This window comes from Panthera tigris, chromosome D3 (assembly GCF_018350195.1).
Source record: "Panthera tigris isolate Pti1 chromosome D3, P.tigris_Pti1_mat1.1, whole genome shotgun sequence".
Lineage (NCBI taxonomy): Eukaryota > Metazoa > Chordata > Mammalia > Carnivora > Felidae > Panthera > Panthera tigris.
The window spans coordinates 57,540,007-57,563,321 of record NC_056671.1 but is presented as its reverse complement, the minus strand read 5'-3'; the positions used below and the strand labels follow the sequence as shown (position 1 = coordinate 57,563,321).

The 23,315-nt window shown below is 42.1% G+C and overlaps 1 protein-coding gene across 1 annotated transcript in view; it reads right to left on the bottom strand.

Annotated features, from left to right (window-relative positions):
- Window positions 1-23,315, bottom strand: part of FHOD3 (formin homology 2 domain containing 3) — a 469,133-nt gene that overhangs the window by 91,891 nt on the left and 353,927 nt on the right. Inside the window, 2 exon segments of the mRNA XM_042961930.1 lie at window positions 638-688; window positions 4,856-4,990. Of these exon segments, the coding sequence (XP_042817864.1) occupies window positions 638-688; window positions 4,856-4,990 (186 nt within the window).

The window sequence follows — 23,315 nt, the reverse complement described above, 5'->3', positions numbered from 1 at the left end:
TGAAAAAATAAAATAGCTTACAGCTTAAGTATTTTAAGTAAAGCTGTTGGTTCACTTGCTCCTTTATTACATACCTCCTTCCTAAGTGCCTACTATGTGCCAAGCACTGCGGAGGGCACTGGGACAACCAGGAAAACAAGACATGGTTCCTGCCATCCAGGAACTGAGTATAGTTCAGTAGGGAGACAGAGTAAGTGATCAGGCACATCGTGTACGAGTCTCGGGAATGTCTGGCACCTCAGCCAGCGCCTGGCATGGTTTGTGTGTTCAAATATTTGTTAAAGGAATGCGTGACCTGGAAGCACACAGTAGGGACACGTAGCCCAGACTCAGCAGTGGTCGTGCAGGGTATTTAAAATATATACCATATGTCAGTATGCTAACCTAACGTCCTCATTTGGTGAAGAGTATGGAGGAACAGACGTACATTTCACACCACAATGGCACTAATTACTAAGTCTGTACTTTCTTGGAAAACGTAGATAACTAGGGCATCCTATTCCACAAAATACCAGTTACCCAAAGTCTTAGGTGACTTGAGTGAGCTATTTTAATTAACAATTCCCTTAGCATGCTTGGTTAAGAGTGCAAAGTCAAGTGCCATTTGGTTACAATGGGAAAGAAAATATATACAAACCTTTCTTCTCTTGCTTGTCTTTGCTCCTCTCTTTTGTCTAAATACTCTCGGCTAACAGAAATATGCAGAAGAAACAAAATAGGGAAGGAAAAGAACAGAATTAGATGCTCATGAAATTGCCAAGAAATTATTAGTGTTTCATGAAAGACTGTTGCCTCAGAAATGGAAAGTGGTTGTGCTGGATTAAAAAAAAATATATATATATATATAAAGGCTACCCTTTCAAACTACTAAATACAATGGATTTCCTATCGAATCACAGGGATGAAAACATGGGAAATCCTACAAGTTAAAGAAAGAAGAATTTAGGTATATGGGTGAGAGAGGAGACGAAAAAGGTTTTTAAAAGGTGAAACAATACATAAATAAAATACGGCAACTGCAAGCAAGCAATAGCTTTCAGAGATGATTAACGTCCAGTCAAGTCCTGCTAGCTCCACAATTTTCATCTCAAGGATTAAATCTAGGTGGGTCCAGGTGTCTAGGCCATTTTGTGTTGCACTCTGCAGTTTGGACATTCATGCCTCAGTGCAGGATTCTTCCTCTCCATTCCTACGCAGGGATCATGGGAAACTCTTGCTTTGTACATTCTCTTGTCTGCACTCGTGAGATGCCCAACTTTGTCCACTTCCCACGTTTGTCGCTCTGCTCCTGCTGATGAGATTCCAGCTTGAATCTAAGTTTAAGACTTAGGATCAGCAACTTCTCAGTGGACCACTTATTTTTCTGAAAAATTATGACTTCGTGGCTTCCTAAACTGGACGTCACAATGTAGCTTAAGTATTCTACCCGCCCCCCTCCCCCCCACCATGCACTGGTAACAGGATATAAAGGGACAGTAGGTCAAAGCAACTAAAGCAGCTTAGGAGACGGAGAAAAAGAAACAAAGACCCATATTTGTTATCATTTACGAGCACTCATCCTCATCACCTTCCACATTAGAAATAATATGTCCCATAACCCAGGAATCTTAAGATCATATTCAACAAAAATAAGAACAGGTAAGGATGCTCTCCAAGGGAAAAAAACAAAAGAAGTACGAATAACTTAAATCAATAAATGGCTGAATTACTATTTCCTTTTTTGAAATTCGTTTCATTCGCATCCTCAGACTTTCAGGCTGGAACTACAGTCATCATAATTAATAGTTGTATGTGGTCTGACGATTGACCAGCACTCCTTCTTGGACAGGGTTCTTTTTTCCAGGATCTGTGTCTTACATGGGAAGTGAGACCCACTCGGGATGAAAAGCAAATAGTGGATAGTTACAAGCACGGTCTCTACCTAGACACACAAGCATATGAATGTACAGCTTAGTATTTGTTACAATGCGCTCTTGTCCTATTCTTCTGGGGCTTCAATGATATGAATGCAAGGCATTTTGTTACTGTTCTATAGGTCCCTGATACACTATGTTTTTTTCCCAATGTTATGCTTCATTTTTTAAACTGGATAATTTCTGTTGTTCTACCTTCAAGTTTACTGACTTTTCTCTCATCTCCATTCTGCCATTGATTCCATCCAGTGAATTTTTTATTTTGATTACTGCATTTTTCAGTGCTATATGTATTTCCACTTGGTTCTTCTTTACAGCTTCTATTTCTTTACAGAGACTTATTTTTTCACTTGTTTCAAAAGTATTTGCCCTTACTTCTTAGGACATGTTTATAGTAGCTCCTTTACAGTCTTTGTCTGATAATAACATCTATGTCCTTTTGCAGTTAGCACATTTTGATTTTCTTTCCCCTTTAAGATCCTCGTGGTTTTTTTTGTGTGACACGTTACACTGGATTGCATCCAGAACATTTTGAATATCTTGAAATGAGACTCTGGGTCTTCCTTGAATTCTATGAAGAATCTTATTTTCCTTAAGCAGGCAATCAACTGGGTTAGGTCCAGCCTGCCAGTTCTGACACTGGCTCCAATATTAGCTCAGCTTTCAAATATTTTTAATGCTATTCAAATTGAGCCCTTGTGTGCACCACCCAGTAGCCAGTCCTGGACCTTGAGTGGCGGTCCACTCTGAATTTAGTTCTCAACGTCTGTGGTATGCTCTGGAAGTTCTGAGCCACATGTGCACAATTGGGAGATGAACCCAGAATGCTCTCTTAATTTCTCTACCCTCTGTGACTTTCCTATAATTTCTCGACTTCCTTGGGTCTCCACTCTTGGCCCTGTAGCCAGAAAGTTTGGGCTTTATTTTCCATGCTCTGGTGCATACTTTGAGTAACTCCGTCTGCACCCAGGGCAGCACAGCAGGACGCAGAGAGAACGAGGGCGATTTGCCTAGTGCTCTTGGAGCCACAGCTCCTTTGGTCAGAGGAGGGGTGCCCTCCCTCAGAGTTTCAGGCACCTGCCTGGACACTGCTGCCATCGTTGTGCTTCGGTAATAATACAGCTTGGAGACTGGGGTAGGGAAGAAGGGAAAAAAATAGGAAAATACAGGACATTTCTCCAGTCTCTGACTCCTAGGAACTCCGTTTTCTGCTCCTGAGTTCAGAAAGAGAGGCCTCCTCTTAGAGCTCCTTCAGTTCACGCTTGGTATGCACTTCTGGGTTTGGGGGTACCTCTGAGGACATGCCAGGTGATGAAGAGGAAAGAAAAGGGTAAACTCTCGCTGGTCTGGAACTCTGAATGCTAGCCTCTGTCCCCAGTTCACTGGCTCCCTTTTACAATCCAGAGTCTTCAGAGCTCTGTGTGTCTGTCCACGGCTTCGGGTGGCACTCAGTGGCACAGAAGAGATGGGAGGGAGTGTGCCGACTCCATCTTCCCCTGAACTGACACCCTGTTTTAGTAGGTTTTCGGCCCAAATCCTTGTACGTGCAAACTATCCTCTGAATCTGTGTGTTTCAGTCAGATTCGCCGCTGCTATTTGGTGGCAAACTATGCAAACTCTCAGAAAGCCCTGATCAGGAAGGATTTCCCCTGTTCCAGTGGTTTTACAAATTGGTCTTTCCAGAAGTGATGACTCACAGAGTTACCTCATGAGAAATGGTGCATACAGGTCGGGCATTTCCACATATAATTTGGTAAAAGTCCGACAGTTCAGGGTCTGCTATGCAATCACAGTGGAGGAATGATGTTAAGTTGACTTCGTGCCAGCCACTAACCCAGCCTTACAAAAGCCAAGATTAGCGTTTCACTCACAGACTTGGGATATTTGTTGCCATGTATTAGTGAATTATAATTAAGGCAACTTTACAACTCAGCTTCTATTTTGACCATTTCATACTTACCTGGGTTCTGGAAAAATGTAACAGAACCTATAAATCCTTATTGACACTGCTTTATATTCTTTGTGGGTTTAAATGGGAGTCATTGAAAGGGGATACTGTTTGCCAAAGAAACTAAACTGATGAAACAGGAAGTGAAGATGGGGTGAGAAATGAAAGCAAGAAAGAACACAGAAGGTCTAGGAGCAATGACTGTGCCGGTGACAAAGGCAGCGATGAAGAGGGGGAGAGGATGCGAGAAAAGAGCAGAAGGAACGAAATGTGTAAGGATGGTCTCAGCAAGTGTTCTGCATAGAGCACTGCACAGCACGAAGCTGGCGGGGAGGAGGAGAAGTGGAAGGAGGTTGACCAGGAGGTTGGTGAGAACAGGTGCACAGGCTGGAGGAGAAACAGAGTGACATTGAACTCAGCTGGGGCAGACAGGCTGAGACTGGAACACAGCCTGGGAGCTGGATGGAGACCAAAGAGATCAGTGGGATAATGGGCTGGGAGTAATCGGCAGAATGGCTTTCTCCTCCATAGGAAGAGAGATTATTGTTTAAAAAAATACATTGAAGATTGCAACAGGGAGCAAGGAGCAAAGCAGAAAGTGGGAAATGCATTTTCTTTTGGCATCCAATGGAATATGAATAAAACATGAGTAGCTTTAGGGGGAAATGACAAATTAAGTTAAGACAATTAGGCTCTCTGTCTTCAGGAAGGCCTGGATAAGACCGTTTTAGATAATGGAGGCCCCAAAAATACACAAGCTCCTAATTGTATTTGGCTGGCTTTCTGTGCTTCCTGCCATATGGTTAGAGGGAAACGGCCATAACAAGCCAGAGCTAGTCCGTTTCAGGAATGTCTTACAGTTCCTTAAAAACAGAGACAGAATCTAAAGCAAACTTATTACTATCGAACCCTTCACACCAGTATTCATCATACAGAGCACGAAGGCATGCGCTTCAATTTTCCATTATTTAGAGAGTCTTGAAATTCCCCTTACTTGAATTTGTTCCTTTCTTCCCGTTCTATTCTCTGCAACCTTTCTTCTCTCTCCTGCCGCCGCCTCTCTCTCTCTGCTGCCAATGACTCTTGATGCTGCCTAAAGGATGATGTGAGAAGACCACTCAGTGAAGACCTAAAGATACAGAGTTAATGTTTTAGTGGCTTGGCCTGTGATTCAAAGTACCCAAGTAGGAACCAGCCAGACTTCGGTTTCGAGTGAGGGTCCAGTCTGCTGGTACCTAGGTATTGCTGGGGGGAAATTACTGAGCGTCTCAGATCTTCATCTGTAAATGGAGGTAAGTAGCCTGCCTCGTGCGCCAGGAGGAGAAGAAGGTACTAATGTGCATACAATGCTAAGCACCATGCCTGGCACATAAGCAGTCATCAATAATAGGTGCTGTTATTACCAAAAAGAATTCTCATAAATACAGATTCAGCCTCTCTCCCACTCCCTTTCTCTCTCTAGAGAGAGATACACACACAGTTTTTTGTAGAGGTTCTTTTTTTTTTTTTTTTTTTTTTAATTAAATCCAAGTTAGTTAACATACGGTGTAATCATGACTTCAGGAGTAGAATTTAGCGATTCATCACTTACATACAACACCCAGTGCTCATCCCAAGTGCCTTCCTTAATTCTCATCACCCATTTAGCACATCCCCCGACCCACCTCCCCTCCCGCAACCCTCAGTTTGTTCTCTGTATTTAAGAGTCTCTTATGGTTTGCCTCCCTCTCTTTTTATCTTATTTTTGCTCCCCTTCCCCTATGTTCATGTTTTCTTAAATTTCACATGAATGAAATCATATGATATTTGTCTTTCTCTGACTTATTTCGCTTAGCATAATATACTCTAGTTCCACCCACGTTATTGCAAATGACAAGATTTCATTCTTTTTGATCACCAAAAATATTCCATTATATATATGTGTGTATACATATACATATATATATATATACACACACACAATATACACACCTATACACACACATTATGTATATTATATTATACACACACATTACATCTTTATCCATTCATCAGTCGATGGACATTTGGACTCTTTCCATAATTTGGCTATTGTCAATAGTGCTGCTATAAACACTGGGGTGCATGTGCCCCTTCGAATCAGCATTTTGGTATCCTTTGGTTAAATACCTAGTAGTGCAATAGCTGGGTTATAGGGAAGTTCTATTTTTAATTTTTTGAGGGACACTCCATACTGTTTTCCAGAGTGGCTGCACCAGTTTGGAGATACACACGCATTTTAAACTTGATCTATGGAAAGACGTTATAGAATCAACATTCAATCTAGAACTGTTTTCTATTTTACATATGCTAAAAATATTTTACCATATACCAGCTTCTTGATATACCTCCTCGAAATAATTGTGTCATCTTAAAACAAGTGTTAAGATAACAGATGAAGAAAAAAAGACACAATACTGGTCTGAAATCTGACTGAAAATAAATCTTATTCTACGTCAAGAAGCATCCAAGAACATACAGCATGTTCAAAGGACTTGACTGCTGGTGACGCCATTCAATATGGACTGTTCACTGAAGATGGCATCATGGGGACAACTGGCTGCGAGAGGCCTCAGTGAGGGATCAGGGTGGTGGGAATCACAGGAAATGTTAAGTCACGAGAATGGGTGGGAAAAGAAAAAATTATGTAAACTCATGAAAAATGCAAAAGGGAGTTCACTGGGAAGAGGGGTCTGTTGGACCTCTGGACAAATCTGTATGGACAATGAGGCCTTCATTTGTTGAAAAAATTCTAAAACTAAGATATAAATATTGCTGAAATATAGGTGGGATGAAATCCTACTTGAATCCAGTGAAAATATGCCTGCCTGGTGGGGAACACAAGGTTCCTTAGTGCGGGAGAAAGATGGGACTCTGGTATCACTCACATTCGGCCATAAGTCCCACAGCCATCCTCCTTAGCAACGTGGAACTGCCTCTGGCTGTCAGTCAGAAGCAGAGGGAAGAAGCCACCATTCCTGCTGGCTACAGGAAGGGAGTGACCAAATCCCATATTCCAGGCTCTCTCGGGAGCTACTTCATCAGCCCTGGACACTTGGGCATGGATAGAATGTGAGTTCTCCTTCATATAAATGAAATCTGGACTATCTTTCTTAAGCTGTTATTTATTTTTTTCTGTCATGTGAGGCTAAATCTAATCCATAGAGTGTTCGGGTTTACTGTACCTCTCACGCAGTGACTGACAAATTTTTACGGACATAACAGATTGTTTCAACCTGATTAATAAGTTTAACAAATGAGCATATATACCTACTGTCCCAAAGTGGAGAAAACACATTCTTCTCAAATAGAGAGACCACCAATCTTGCCACAAAGCTCATAAATAAATGCCAAAAATTGGTTTCATATGGGCTACCCTCCTCTCAACAGTGTAAATGAGCTGGAATAAGATAAATTTTAAAAATTGATATAATTGGAAAACTGTGAACACTTCTAAATAGTTCAAGCTAAAGAAGAAAAATACAGAAAATTAGAAATGATCCAAAGGGTACTATAATGAATACAATATATATCAAGATTTATAGAATACTTCTACAGTAGTATTTAGAAGGAAATTTATCACCCGAAGTGTTTGTATTAGAAAAGAAGTAAAAAATAATGAGTGGTCAACTCAACAGTTTGAAAAGCAACAACAGAATAAATTCAAATAAGGCAAAATAAATAAAGATAAGAACAAACATGAATGAAATAGAAAAATATAGAGAAAATTCAAAAAACCAAAGCTGGCTTATAATTTTTAAAAATAATAATACATTCTGTCAAAACTGTTTAAGAAAAAAGCTGCTAATAAGCAATTTTCAAGAATGGCACATAGATACAAATACGAACATAACAAGAGACAAAAATAATTATGAGAAAATGAGAAATTTCTATGACAATACATTTGGAAACTTTGAAGAAATGGATGTTTTTCTAAAAATGATTGAAATCACTGAGGAAGAAATAGAAATTTTAGAGCTCTATTAACCTTTAAGAAATTGAATCAATTAATTACAGATATATCTACACACACCAAAACAAAAACAAAAACCCCACGAGGCTCATATTTTTAAAGGTGATTTCTACCAAATAATCAAAGAAGAATTCATCGTAGTCATATACAAAGTTTCAGAGAATATAAAAGTTCCCCAGCTCATTTTATGTGATTAGTAGTCTGACACAAAAACTAAACAAGAACAGTATGAGGATAGAAAGTTATATACTGATTCCAAATATGAACACCACTGCAAAATCTGAAATAAAATCATGCTGTTTGTCCAATGAATCCAAGGATGTTTAAGATGAATACATCAATGAATGTAATTTACCACATTAATAGGTTATAGGAGAAAAACCATGACTACCTCCGTAGATGAAGAAAAAGCTTTAAATACAATACTCATTCGTTATTAAAAAAAAAAAAAAAAAAAAAAAAAACTTTAGCAAGCATAGAACTGGAGAGAGTGGTCTTAACCTGACAATGGGTATTTAGCCAACATATTTCTTTAAACTATGGTAAACATTACTCAACGCTGGAACATTAAGTGCATCTTAATGTTAGAATTGATCAGTCAGCGGGGAACTGATGGACTATTTAACAATTGGTACTGAGAGGATTATTAACCACATACAACAAAATACAGTGAGGCCTTCCACATACCAAACACAAAGAAAAATTCTGGGATTGGAAAATGTAAAAAGTAAAAACTTTGCAATATTTATCTCGGGAAAGAATTTTTATACCAGAAACAAAAAAAATGCCATCAAAAAGGAAAAACTTGATACATTTACATATATTAAAATTTAAAATCTGTATGCACTTAAAAGAGTACAGAAGTTAAGAATAAAGAGAAGCCACCACTTAGGAGCTACTTATAACACATATAAACCACAAGGATTAGTATACATATAACAAAAAGAACCACTCCACATTAGAAAAAAAGAAATCATTCAGTGGAAAAATGAGCAAAAGATAATGGGCATTTTGCTGAAGAAGAGAATTAAATGGCCAACAGATATATAAGTGATGCCCATCTTCACTAGAAATCAGGGAAAAAGAATACAAGTTAAACCCATAGTGAAATATTATTTCAAACGTCTCAGATTGCAGATTGACCAAAACTAATGCCTGATAACCCAAAGCATCGGCACAGAACCAGACAACAAGAACTCTCTTCTATACCTTCTGGGGGTCTAAGTTGATATAATCATTTTGGATAAGCACTCAGTACAATTGAAGATGTGCGTATCCTACAATCCAGCAATTCTACTTCTAGGTTTATACTAGAGAGTAACTTTTGCATGCTAAAGATGGCAGATACGTACGAGAATACCATGTGCTACGCTGTTTTGCACTGTTAATGGTTAATAACTAGAAACTATATAGGAAAACAAAAATATGGTATATTTTTACAAAGAAATACTTTATACATGTGAAAAAATAGAGTGACATGGACTAACATGGATGATTCTCAAAAGCACAATATATTGACAGTGAAAAGCAGTCTGAAGAATATGAACGATATACTTTCATTTCTATGAAGTTTAAATACATGCCAAGCGAAACCATACACTATTTAGGGGTATGTTTATATTTAGCAAGATTATAATAACATATATGGAAATGACAAAGCCAATTTCAGGTGGTCATCACTGGGGAAGAAAATAAATCAAAGGGACAAGGGCTTCAATTTTATATACAATAGCTCCATAATTTTCTGTCATTACCTAAAATTTTCTGTAAGCCTGGAATATATTTTTGAAGCTATTCTATTGCTCTTCAAGAATCAAAAATACTTCTTGGGGCGCCTGGGTGGCTCAGTCGGTTAAGCATTCAACTTTGATTCAGGTCACAATCTCATGGTTTGTGAGTTCAAGCCCTGCGTTGTGCTCTGCACTGACAGCTCAGAGCCTAGAGCTTGCTTTGGAGTCTGTCTCTCCCACTCTCTCTGCCCCTCCCATGGTCATGCTGTGTCTCTCAATAATAAACATTAAGCAAAATTTTTTTAAAAAGAATCAAAACTACTTCTCTTTTAACATCAAGTATCTTTGAAGCCCCGAGCTAGGTGAACCTCAAAAGTTAAGTCTAGCTCCAGAATTTGAAAACAAAACATAAAGTATTCTACACAGGAGAGTTATTATTTTAGGACTATGTGGGGAATTTGAATCCAGCCCAGCTTCCCAGCCTGCCCTGTGTGGTCGTCTCCTCAAGTGCTAGCATCTTTACCTTCTGAGTTCTCTTTCCAGAACAAAAGACAGGAGCGTGCTTGGTGGTCTGTGCTCATGCTTCGGTGAAGAGCAGAATAAGGACCTTGCCATTCCCCCTTATCCTTCTGACTTTAGTTTCTTCTAAACGTTTGCTCTGATCTCAGGAAAGACTTAACACGTAACTTAATAATGGGCCATTAGTGGCTGTGCTAATGAAGTCAAAGTGAAGCCTCTCTATACCACACATTAACATCATTTCCTTACGGAAATTGTGAATATTGGAGCCTGAATAAAATTAAAGTAGTATTAGAACTCGAGAACGTTAAGTAGTGTGTCCAGTTTAGTCAGGTCGGTATGTCATTCCCTCCTGCAGATTTTGACCCTGCCCACTTGGACCACCTCGTAAGAACGGATCTCATATTGACTTGCTGGCCAGAATGCAACAGCAAACGCACTGATGAGCAGCCTTAACAACACAGGAAGTCTCCTTCCTTGGTTTCCTCAGTTCTTTAAGAACTGAAATGCGAGCTAGCTCAAAGCAAAGCAGAGTGGTTCCTCTATTCTGGACATGAAGCAAAATGCCTTGAGCAATTCAAGATCCATTCTCTTGAGCACACTAACACAGATCCCTATAGCAGGAAGGGAGAATTTAAAGACCTCCCATGGGCTTTTGTGTCCTAAATGAATAGAAGTCACTTTGATCATACTGGAAACAAAAGGCTATAAACATCATATTAATAAATTTCCCTAGGTTTTCTGGAGAAGCCCAACATGTGAGAATATAAACTGTGAGAATATAACATGTGAGAATGTAAACTGTGGTCCTGTTTCTGGAAATGGGCTCCACCCATAATATCATTGTCAGAATGCACTCAAACCATACAAAAGGGAATCCCAGATCAACCTTAAAAAAAAAAAAAACCACCAAAATTCAAGTTAGTATGGTAAATTCTCCTTATAAGGGCATCATTAACAGATTTTTATCTTTCGTATTAAGTTTTTCAGGAACAATCCTTACAGCGATTGGAAGTTGCTGTCATGTTTAATCTTGGCTGGCCTGAGGACCAGCTATGGCAAAAAAGGAACGAGCACAACAAGGTTTAGAGAAAACCAGAGCATGGCCAATCGCTGAACCCCGGTGAGCCTAGTTTACTTGTTTGTAATTAGTGATAATAATACTCGAAACTCATGAAGCACCATCAGGTTAACATGAGAGTTTATGTATGAGCTTGCTTAGAACAGCATCTGGGCTGGAGCACCTGGGTGGTTCAGTCAGCTAGGTGTCTGACTCTGGATTTCTGCTCAGGTCATGACCTCACGGTTTGTAAGATCCAGGCCCTCATCAAGCTCTGTGCTGACCGCAGAGCTTGCTTGAGATTCTCTCTCTCCCCCCTCTGCCCCTCCCCAGTTCATGCGCACTCTCTCCCTCTCTCAAAATAAATAAATAAACTGAAAACAAAAGAACGGCACCTGGGCCATCCTGGGTATATGACACATCTCATTTTATGCTGGGAGCCTAAAATCTCTGGATGCAAGGGAAGGCTAAGCTGCAGGATCAGGGTCAGATCTGGGATGTGACACTGGCAGCTCCCAGCCTGAGAGGCGAGAATGGGCCGGGGGATTGACGTGAACGTTCCCACCATGGCTACCAGCTGGGTGAGTCACCAGGGCTGCGCGCCACCCCGGAACACATCTGGAAAGCTGAAGTCGTCTACGATACAGCCGAGGCAGCTGCAGCCGAGTGAAGCCACGTAAGAATGCAGGTGGAGAGGAGCCAGAGAGAGATTTTGCAATGGAGCGGATGATCTACTCTGAGTGAGAGGAATTGCAATATTTAATCCTGGCCATACCAGGCTCCAGGGGCTTCCCCAGAAACCCATCTGGTTAAAGCCTCCCTCACCGAGATGTCTGAAACAAGAATTCCATTTCACTGAAATGTGTTTGGTAATCACAGTTACCACTTACGGAGACAATACCGTGTGGTACTATTTTACGTGAAATGATCCTTTAAAAAAAATTTTAGTGCTTATTTTTGAGAGAGACAGAGACAGAATGAGAATGGGTTAGGGGCAGAGAGAGGGAGACACAGAATCCGAAGCAGGCTCCAGGTTCCGAGCTGTCAGCACAGAACCCGACGGGAGGCTTGAACTCACAAGCTGTGAGATCATGACCTGAGCCAAAGTCGGATGCTCGAGCGACTGAGCCACCCAGGCGCCCCTACATGAAATGATTCTTTTAATGCCTACAACCTCTTGTACTCAGTTCTACTATTCCCCTCTTTATAGAAGAAGAAACTGAGGCCAGAAGAGTTACATTGAGGACACAGCAGAGGTGGGCATTTCAACAAGCCTGTTGGCCAGAGCCCCAGTGTTAACCAATGTCTTACAGAAAATAAAAGAGAAAGGAATACACTTCATCTCATTTGATGAGGACAGCATTACTCTGGTGTAAGACCATTCTGGAAGACAGCTTGGCAATTTCTTAAAAAGGTAAACATGCACCTACCATAGGACTCAGCAATTTCATTTCTAGGTATTTATCCAAGAGAAAAGAAAGCACATTTCCATACTAAGACTTGTACGCAAATGTTCATAGCCAAAAATTGGAAACAACTCAAATGTCCATCAACAGATAAACAAACTGTGGTATATTTGTATGGTGGAGTACTAGTCAGCAATAAAAAGGAATGAAGTATTGAAACATACAACAAAATGAATGGACTTCAAAACACTTATGTTATTTGAAAGAAGTCAACCCCTCCCCAAGAGTACATATAGTATGATTACATTTATATAAAACTCTAAAAAGTGTAAACTAATCTATGACGACAGAAAGCAGACCAGTGGTTGCCTAGGATGAGGAAGGGCTGCCTTGCACAGAAGGGCATGAGAAAATGTTTGGGGTGATGGATATTTGCATTATCTTGATTGTGATAATGGCTTCATTTGCATATACATATGTCAAAACTTCTGCTCAACTTTTTTATGTCAATTATACTGCAAAAGCTGTGTAAACACACATGCTCCTTTGGTAAGTTTGAGTTAAGTAAAAGTCTAATTTGTGAAAGAAGCAAATCTTCAACACTTTTTATTTAAAAAATGATCTCTGGTGAAATAGTAACAAAAGTCACACTAAGTTCACAAATTATCCGATATTTGAAATTATCACTTAATTCACAAGCAGTTAATTTCACATAAGATACAGAGGTCAAAGAATGGTACTAAAAGGGCAATTCATTGGTGCAAAACCATGAGGTTGTCCTTACAACCTAGCTGTGAAAATCGGGGGTCACTCGATCTAAAGATCACAGGAGAAGAGGTAACTCTGGGTTGTGCCAAGCAGTATTTGCTTGCCCTGGAATGAGGAAATGTCAGAATCTTCTTTCACCCTTCAGGGCTACATCCCAGCTCTCAAGGATGAAATGAGCAAGCCCCAGAGGCAGCCCTAAGAACCAGGCAACTTTTCTCCATCATCGTGGCTACAATCATGGAGACATCTGCCGTCAAAGAGGGAGACATGGGTTTAAGGCTTCCTTCTGCTCTCTCTCCTCCCAACTGTCACACACTGCTTCAGCGCAGCTCTGAGGTTCCCAGCCATGGGAGGCAAGAGCACGGCTCACATTGTGTGCTGTGGACACTGGCCCCACATGCAGTCTCACGTGACTGCACTCACTCACGTGCAGGGCACGTGCCATTCCCCTAGGCATAGCTGGCATCATGCTTCGACCTGTCCCCTGACCCCTTCTGCAGGCCTTGACCCCAGGCTCACAAGCAGTTCTTGCCAGTTTGTTCTTACTTTCCACCCTCCTGTCCAAGACCAAGCGAGTCCTCCAGCGAGGAGGTCAATCCTCCTGTCACAAGTTCCCGGGCCACCACAACGTGGCTTCATGATTAAACTATTCTTCGGGCAGCTTCCAAATCACGGACTGCCACCAGCACCTCCTGGGTCATGGCTTCCTGGCCTTGCATGCCCAGACCAAGGTTCATCCTTCCCAGCTTCTCTCTTCCTCTCCTGTCCAGGCCAACCCACACCTCCTGTGCATGTCCACCCCTTCTCTAAACACCAAATCTCTTCCAAACATAGTCTTCCAGCTCGGGATCATGTTTTAAAGAAAAATATGGACTCACTCAATTTTTTTTTTTTAATTTCCCTCAACTAAGTGGGCTTGCTCATCTCATCACGAGAGCTGGCAAACCTAGGGATAAGTTGCAGTTATGTCTTACATTGGTGACTCAGTTTCCCAGACCTCTTATTAGAGGTGTCCCTCATGAGGATAGAACACCTATGCTAGGCTCTCGACTTTGATGGCCTCTCTACTTCTATGAAATTTCATTTTCTTCACGAAATTTACTGCAGCGGAAACTCTCCATTTGCTGATGATTTGCTTATCTTCTGTTTCTGCCAGTACAGTGTAAGCCAGGTGAAGCCAGGGGCGGGTCTAATTAAATCAACGTCAGATTCTCATGGCAGCATAGGTGGCACATGGTGAGCACCCAATAAATATTTACCGAATGAAACATAGGAGTCATTATATGTGTGTATGAGTGTGTACAGCCCCAGAGGCTAGGTTTCCAGCTGTCACTGGATATTTTGGCTTTACACTGGCACAGCAGAAGAACAGAGTGTGAAAGGGTGGGGATTCCATCTAAATATCTAGCTGTCTACACACACACATGCTCAGTCACTCTCTCTCTCTCTCTCTCAAATCAACCCAGGAAGAAACTCAGCCTCTCCCACCATAATACTAAGACTTACTCATTCCTGGCTGGGCTGTGTAGAAACGAGTGGGAGAAATGGGAGAAGGGACCCAGGAGTACATTTTCTGAATGAGGAATCTCTCCCTTGTTCCTACCCCTTTTCACTCTGTAATCTTTGAACAACGCTAGTGTGAAACCAGAAACCCAGCCATCAGGGGCTGACCCACTAGGACAGGGCGCACACGAGGGTGTTGGCCCAGGGGTTCTGCTTGAAGCATGGAATAACTGTGTCTACAGCTCTGTGGGTGGAGGTGTTCCATCTGCATTGTTTGATGAGTGACCTTTGCACTTCCTTGTTCTAGGTCTCACCTAACTCTGTGACGCGCACTATTCTCACTTCCCAGTGGAATTACAATAGATAAGCTTAAGGTTGCTATGTTTACCTTTTATATAAACAAGGATGAGAGAATTATGTAATTAAAAAAAAATGTATTCTAATCCCACTTTCCAAAGGAAGAAAACAGGATTCTGGGAGATTCAAACTGGTCATGCATGTGCTCGCCTGCTTATGTGACAAAGAGGTTTGGGGCAGGGCGGTGAACAGGAGGCTGGACAATCTCATGTGGGAGACACGGAAGTGGCTGCTGCCCAACAGCAGCGACAAAGCAGTAAAGATGCCCCCTACAGGAGAATGAACAGGAGAACAGCATAGAGTGTCTCCTTGCAGAAAGAAAAAACTCGCTTTTACGAGTCATGTGAACACAGATCCTACAGGGCACAGTCCTGCTTGTCTTAAAGATTTCCCCCCATATCTTTGAATAAAATATCCAATCCAGGAAAGTTAACCATCTTGATCCCATGGCTTTGGGGGACCCAAACCTACTACCACGGACCACTGTAGATTGATGAACCCCATTTTAGGAACAAAAGGACAAATACATCAAAGGGCTGAGAGCTGAAGCATATGAACCCACAAAGATGTTACAATTCATCCTGTCTGAGGAAGTCAGAGGAGTTTTATAGGACAGATGTCATCTATGTGGCTCTTAGAGGACGAGAAGGAGTCAAGTGGATGAATAAAGGAGAGGTTGGCCAAAGAACAGAGCAAATCGGAAGGAAGAGTCCCCAGGAGAGTCTGGTATGTTCATAGTGGCATCTCCATGGGGTTAAAGTACAATGAGGCTGGGGGACGTGACAGTTGATAAAGCTGGAAGGTGCCTGCAGGACCCAAATGTGAGAGATCTTCTTGGTGATGTTAGTCAAGTTGGGCTTCACTGGTTGGCAGAGGAGTCATTCAAGGTTTCTAAGTGGGAAATGTCATCCGCTCAGATCTACATTTCAGAAAGACCTATATCACCCAATAGATAGTCTGGGCATGACATAGATCTTGAACTAAATCTATGGTAGGAATGGTAAGGAGTCAGCTCCAAAACACACGTGGGAGAAAGAGTCCCTTGAGTCTGTTGAGGACTCAGAGTCCTCCCGCAGGACAGAGGGCTGATGTAGAACCCAGGTCCCCACACACCCACAGTCACAGCAGATAGATGCCATCGGGGAGCCAGACCTACCGTATACTCACTCTGTCAACGGACCAGCGCATCTCCCCTCCTCCACTTTGGATGCAATCACAATCGATTAATCAGAACCACATTGTGCCTTACAGGAACTCATTGTCTATAACAAGACTGGTATCAGGAACTAGCAGCAGGCAAGTGGGAAGGAGCAGGCAAGGTAAAAGGAGAACACAGCTTCTGTGAATGGTAGGGACTCAGTCCACATTGGTACCTTTATTTCCTGTCACCGGTTGTAGACTGGGTGCCATTAATTCTGATCACATAAAAAGAACATGCCTTTGATCTTATTTTATATGCTCTTCAGGATTTTCTCAGTGATGTCTGAGGTGTCTTTTTTAACCGACTTCGACCAATTTAAATTGAAAATTAAAAAAGAAAATTAACTAGAGCTCCATTGCACGATGGTGCCCTTGACTCCACAACACAATTTTGTAGGAAGTACGGTGTAGGTCAAGTGATGGAACACAGCCAGCAAGTATTTGAGACCCAGAAAAACATATGAATCATCTATTTGGAAAAATCAATGGTTTTAAATCCAAACAAGTAAAACCTTGAGGCACACGTAGATACGAGCGAAGGCAAGAGATGATAAAAGCCAAAGCTGACTAGGACAAGAGGACACAAGCACACAGATCCATGCACAACAGACAACCCACACAGAGGAGGAGATTAGGATGAGGAAGACACAGGTACCAGCAAGTTATACTCAGGGCGATAGTCAAAAGGCCTGCCAGGCAGGTAATATATACAAAACCTGATGTAACTGAAAACAGGCAGGAAATGCATGGAAACGGACATCTTCATTCTGAGGGAGGAGTTACCGCCCCAGTGGCAGAGACAGGTCTTGAGGGGGGTCATAAGAAGGGAGAGCCCACAAGGGGAAGCTTGATTTGGCAGACAGAAGTCACAGCTCAGCAGAGCAGGCCCCCCTCCTCCCAGTCCTAGCTGCTGGGTCCCAGCTTCCCCAGATATCGCCCATCCTCTATTCTGGCACTGTCCATCACCATAAACGACTGCACAATAGCAGAAGACAAAAACAACAGGACTGTTTCAAGGTAGCACGGGACAAAGTCCTACTTTAAAGACTACTGACTGCATGATAAAGACAAGAATTGGGAGGAAGGAGAGCTCCTGACAGCCTCACAGAAGCCAGGGGGTGGGACACACTCTTAAGGGAACAGTTTGAACACAGACACATACATGAATCTGGATTCCTGTAGGTACATGACAAATCGGTAGGGACACGATTGTTCATTCGATAAGTGGTCTGCAAACTAGTGAAAACATTTAAGGTGGATCTCTGCCTCACAATATATGCCAAAATAACTTCCAGCTAGATAAAATATTTCAATGTGAAAACTGCAGCTTGAAATTCTGGAAGCATGCAGGGGAGAAAAGGTGTCCTCACGAGGAACACAAAACCAGAAGACAAAAAGATAAATAAATTTAACTCATAAAACTTAAATTTGTCTGCCTGGCAAAAGCACCAGAAATGAAATAAAAAACTAATGATTGAGGGAAATAACTGCTACTCTTATCAGAGTTTATAAATAACCTCTACACTTCAGTAAGAAAAAGAACTCAATGGCCATGAGCCAAAATTTCACAGAAAAGGAAATATTAAATGCTTGTGGACATAGGAAAACATGCTCAACCATATTCATAATAAGGGAAGTGCACATTTAAATTTTAATACCAGAGAACTCTTCACCACCAGGTGGGCAATGGTTGAGACTGTGAATGGTCCTTCTGCATGGGGGTGGGCAACGAGCTCTCTCACTCAGCATGGCTCACAATCAAAACTCGTACAATCCTCATGAAAAGCAATTTGATAAAAATCAATCAAAATTTAAAATGCGTAAACAATTGACTTACTAAATCTATTTCTAGGAACTTATCCTATGGACAACCACACGTGTGCAAAGTGACACATGGACAAAGAATTATGCTGCAGTATCGTTGGTCACAGCAAAACACTGGGGCCCATGAATACAGAATTGGGTATATGAAGTAGCATCCAGAGAAAAAAGTATGATGCACACATTAAAAACAACACAACAACTAAGTACTGCAGGGGGGAAGAACCCAGATGCAGGTTTTAAGCAAAAAAGCAGAACGCACAATAGTTTTGTGCAGGGTATTACCATGTGCGTAAAGATAGATGAAACATGTCTACGCTTACGTGAACATAAATGTCTCTGGACATACACGTAAGAAATCGCTAGGAGTCGTCGCTTCTGGGGAGGGAGCTTCACTTTCATTGTACAGCCCTTCACCTTATGCACCTATATGCAAAGCCCATATAAAAATAAAATGCAAAGCTGCATCCTTTACCCATCCTTACTATCCGTTATCACTCCCAACAGAGGTGCCACTGCTCATATGTGGGTTTACTGTCTTCCACGAAGTAGGGAGACTCTCTCTGCTGGGGCCACGAAACAGGGCAAACAATTCCCAAGCGTTTCTTCTTTTTCAATTTTTTTTAAAGATTTTTTTTGAATGTTTATTTATTTTTGAGAGATAGACACAGAACGTGAGTGGGGGAAGGGCAGAGAGAGAGACACACGCAGAATCTAAAGCAAGCTCCAGGCTCTGAGCTGTCAGCACAGAGCTCAGCCCGGGGCTCGTACTCACGAGCCACGAGATCACAACCTGAGCTGAAGTTGGACACCCAGCCTTAGACTAAGCCACCCAGGCAACCCCCCCCCCCCCACCTTTTTTCACTTTTTATTTTTATTTAAATTTTTAAAAATTTAAAAAAAAATAATGTTTATTTTGAGGGAGAGTATGTGCGCGCTCACAAGTGGGGGAGGGGCAGAGAGAAAGGGGAACAGAGGATCTGAAGCGGGCTCTGTGCTGAAAGCAGAGAGTCCGATGTGGGGCTCGAACTCACACACTGTGAGATCATGGCCTGAGCCGAAGTTGGACGCTCAACCAACTGAGCCACCCAGGCACGCCATCAAACTTTTCTGAAGACTCTTGATATTAACCTGTAGAACAGGCAGGGTATTGTCATTTACAGCAGCGTCATTTACAACCAGCAGTACTGTGGCAAGTGGAAGACAGAACAGAATCAATACTTAAGGCACACACTGATCCTTCGGGTTTCAGCTCAATGAGTGACGTCCTTCCTGGTCCCTAAAATCTGGATCTGGGGTTCTTCCAGTGTGCTTTTCCACACAGAGCACTCACTGTGTTCACCTGCTAATACCCCCTTTCATGGTACAAGCTGGGCCTCATTATCAGCGCACTCCCCAGACTCAGCGCCAAGACTGATGGCCTCAAAGCACCTTCAGCCCCAGGCACTTGACTTGTGTCTGATCCCCTCACGGTCATTGCTCAGTAATTGCGGTCACCACACCGAACGAGCATCTGGCGCCATTTCTGAAAAGGCCCACAAGATGGAGATGTCACTGCAGGGATGGAAAGAGAATGGGCTCTGCCCTTCCCAGCTTCCCAGACTCATTTGCTGTGGTGTAATTATTGTTTGCTTCTTTGTTTCATTTGAATATTCGACATGAATGGTTCAAATATTCCTATAATTCTTCTTTTAAAAATATTGAGAATGTTTCCACTCAAAAAGCACAGTTTCAAAATTGAAACAATTAGAAAGTCTGCTTTCATTAAACAGTGGCATCTTGTATCCCAGAGGGCCTTTGCAAATAGTTCTGGATTTCTTATTTTCTTTTGTTTTGGCACAGCTCAACTTCCAATTTCATGAAAATTAATGTTACATTGTTTCTGAACGACAGCCCTATAAACGAAGTCATAATAGGAGATGTGGGGATGGATTCATTTTAATACCCTTGACTTAATTTTGTATATTGTTTCTTCAGTTCTTCCTTTCTAGGTCAATTTATCATTCTAAATTTGATTAACATCCAACATACTAGCATGCTTGGGAAAAATATGGAAAACACTAAACTCACAATGATGGCTAGTTGGATTTCCAAAGTGGGCTGACCTGCTTGAAGGGGTGTTTTAATTGGCCTGATTTTCCTAGGACTTAAGGGAAGTGAGTCTTATTTCCAAACCAAGGGGAAAGAGTTCTAGATCTTTCCAGTACTGCACAGCACCCTGACATGCATCTAATTTTTCAGGAGTGTGTTAACAGAAAACGTGGGTTCTCGGGACACCTGGGTGGCTCAGTCGGTTAAGCGTCCTACTTTTGGTTTTGGCTCAGGTCATGATCTCATGGTTCCATAGGTTCGAGCCCCACATCAGGCTCTGTGCTGACAATGTGGAGACTGCTTGGGATTCTCTCTCTCCCCCTCTCTCAAAATAAATAAATAAACTTAAAAAAAAATAGCATCAAGCTTTAAAAAAAGAAAAATAAAATGTGGGTTCTCACTACAAGAATGCAACTATTGTTCATAATACTTTAATGCCTTTCCTGAGTTTTTCTTTTTGGTTTCAAGAATTATAGGTATATAAAACATCTCAACAATCTTACAAATTACTGAAGTATATACTTCAGTAAAAACAATCACACACCTTAGTAGGGCAGAAAACTGCTGTAAATGTGAAAATAGATGAGTGACATACAAATAATTCAGTTGTCAAAAATGAAAAAAATTAAACTGTGTAAAACCACATATTATAATAAATACAACTTACATTGTACATTTGGGTGATGTATACGAATATAAGTTGGAGTTGGGACCCCTCCTTCTTTTTCTTTTTTTTATATCATAAATATAAGCCAGTGAGGCCAGAGTAAAACGTGGTGGGGTGGCCAGGCTGGAGGGCTTGCTGGTCTTAATAATGGAACTGCATATCTGATGTTTCAAATGATTGGTCACATGGTTTAGTGAAGCCATAAATGGTGATAATTGGGAAAAAACATGCGAATGTAAAGCAAGTAACTCTGAAGCTTTCTTTGCTAGCGGATACAACAGATGGTTCAGGTAGAGAACTTTCTGTAGCAGAGTATGCTGTAAGAGGGAATTGGAAAGGAAAGGCTACCATTGGGGTGCCTGGGTGCCTCAGTCGGTTAAGCATCTGACTTCATCTCAGGTTATGATCTCATGCTTTGTGAGTTCGAGCCCCGTGTCCGGCTTTGTGCTGACAGCTCAGAGCCTGGAGGCCGTTTCGGATTCTGTCTTTCTTTGCCCCTTCCCCGCTTGTGCATGCTCTCTCTCTCAAAAGTAAATAAACATTAAAAAAAAAAAAAAGGCGGGGGAGAAGAAAAGAAAGGCTTCCATTACTGGCTTCTCTGGTGGCCAGATCTCAGCATGCAGGCTGGCTGGAGGGATTTCATGTAAGTAACTTCTTCAAGCCAAGGACCACTGAGTCCACCTATCCCCAGGGACCCTCACTGTGTCCCTGGTGTCATACAGACTCCTGATGACTCGCATGCCCCAGGCTGAACATCTCCACCTGTGATTTGCTTTTTTTTTTTTTTTCCAGTAAATTCTGTCTCCGTTCCTAGTTTCTAACATCCTCATGCTTGAGCAAGCCTGAACCCTCACTCATTCTGCTTCCCCTGCTCCCACCTTCCTCCAAGTTTGCCCCAACTCACTGCTCCTCTCAAGCCCCATGGCCACTTCCCTTCTTAGGCATGGTCAGCCCTCTCAGACTCAGAGATAGCAGCCCCTGTCCCTGTAGCCTCGACCCACTGGCTCCACTCATGGATAGATTAGGGCACCCCACCTGCTGCTTCAAAACTCTAACAGCCCCTGATGTCTCAGGATGAAGCATCACCTCCTCCCCAGGGCATTCAAGGCTCTCTGGGATCCAGCCCCATCTTGCCTCTTTTAATGCTCCCACCCAATGCCCCCCCCCCCTTCCCAGGCCCCAGGAGACACTCAGCCAGATCAAGCAGGGAAGGAGACACAGGCAAGAGTCTTTCCAGAGCCTACACCCCTAACCCTCCAGCTCAAACCTGGACCTGGGTTTCCAGGGGATGGGAAGGGGACCCATAGGGGAATCTCCCCTAAAGCCCAGGGCTTTGGAAACCTATAAACTTCCCATCCTGATAACCTGTCAACTTTAGGGACCTCCACACTGTTCCCCAACCAATGAGTGGGTAATTCACCTGATCCTGCAACTAGTGTTTACTGTGGCTCTGCCATAGTCAGGCCCCAGGTACCAAGGGGGACACAACAATGAAGGGGACCTGGTTCTTGTTCCCAAGGAGCTGGCAGCCTAGCAGGAACAAGATGTGAGATGTAACATCAGTAAAACTTTAATATTCCTGACTTGGACCCCAATATCCCATCCCATTAGATAAGGACCCTCTTCACTGGTGACCTCTCTGGGACCACAGTGATTTCAGCTGATCCCAAATAGAGGTGCCCTAGGGCGAAGGGTACAGTGTCTTCAAGGAAATCAACTTTTTATCTTACGGACAAGATCTTACTAAGCCCAGATACACCCAGCCCAGGGCCATGCTGGGCTGTGAAACCTGAGATTTTGACAATGTGGAGCCTATGTGTCATCTTAGAAATTAACACCATGTGTGGGGAGGCAAAGTTTATTGGACAGCCCCTCATCCTGGGGCTGTAAGGTCTTGCCTGCTCTACATCCCAACCAAACCTCTAATCACCAGCCACGTTCAGCAAAACACACTTCAGAATACACAGATGATTAGAGTATAGAATACAGGTCGAGTTTGTTTTAAATTCAGGATTTGAGGCAAATGATCATTTTGAATTGCTCATGTCTAAATTTCTGATCAATCACACGCTGCTGGGTGTTATATCTTGTCATCACATATTGTCACTTCCCACTGGACCCACACGGTGGGGTTCACATAATGCTTTCATGAGTACCTTTTCAGTGGCTCATCAAAACCACCCTCTAAGGTAAGAGTTGTCATAACTGGCATTTTACCCTCAAGGATTAAATAACTTCCCAGTGACTAATTGGAACCCCAGCCAGTCTTCCCTAACTCAGCACTCTTGCCATATAAGGGTAACTGTTTTTAATTGTTCTAAAATTACAGGTCTTACCTTTT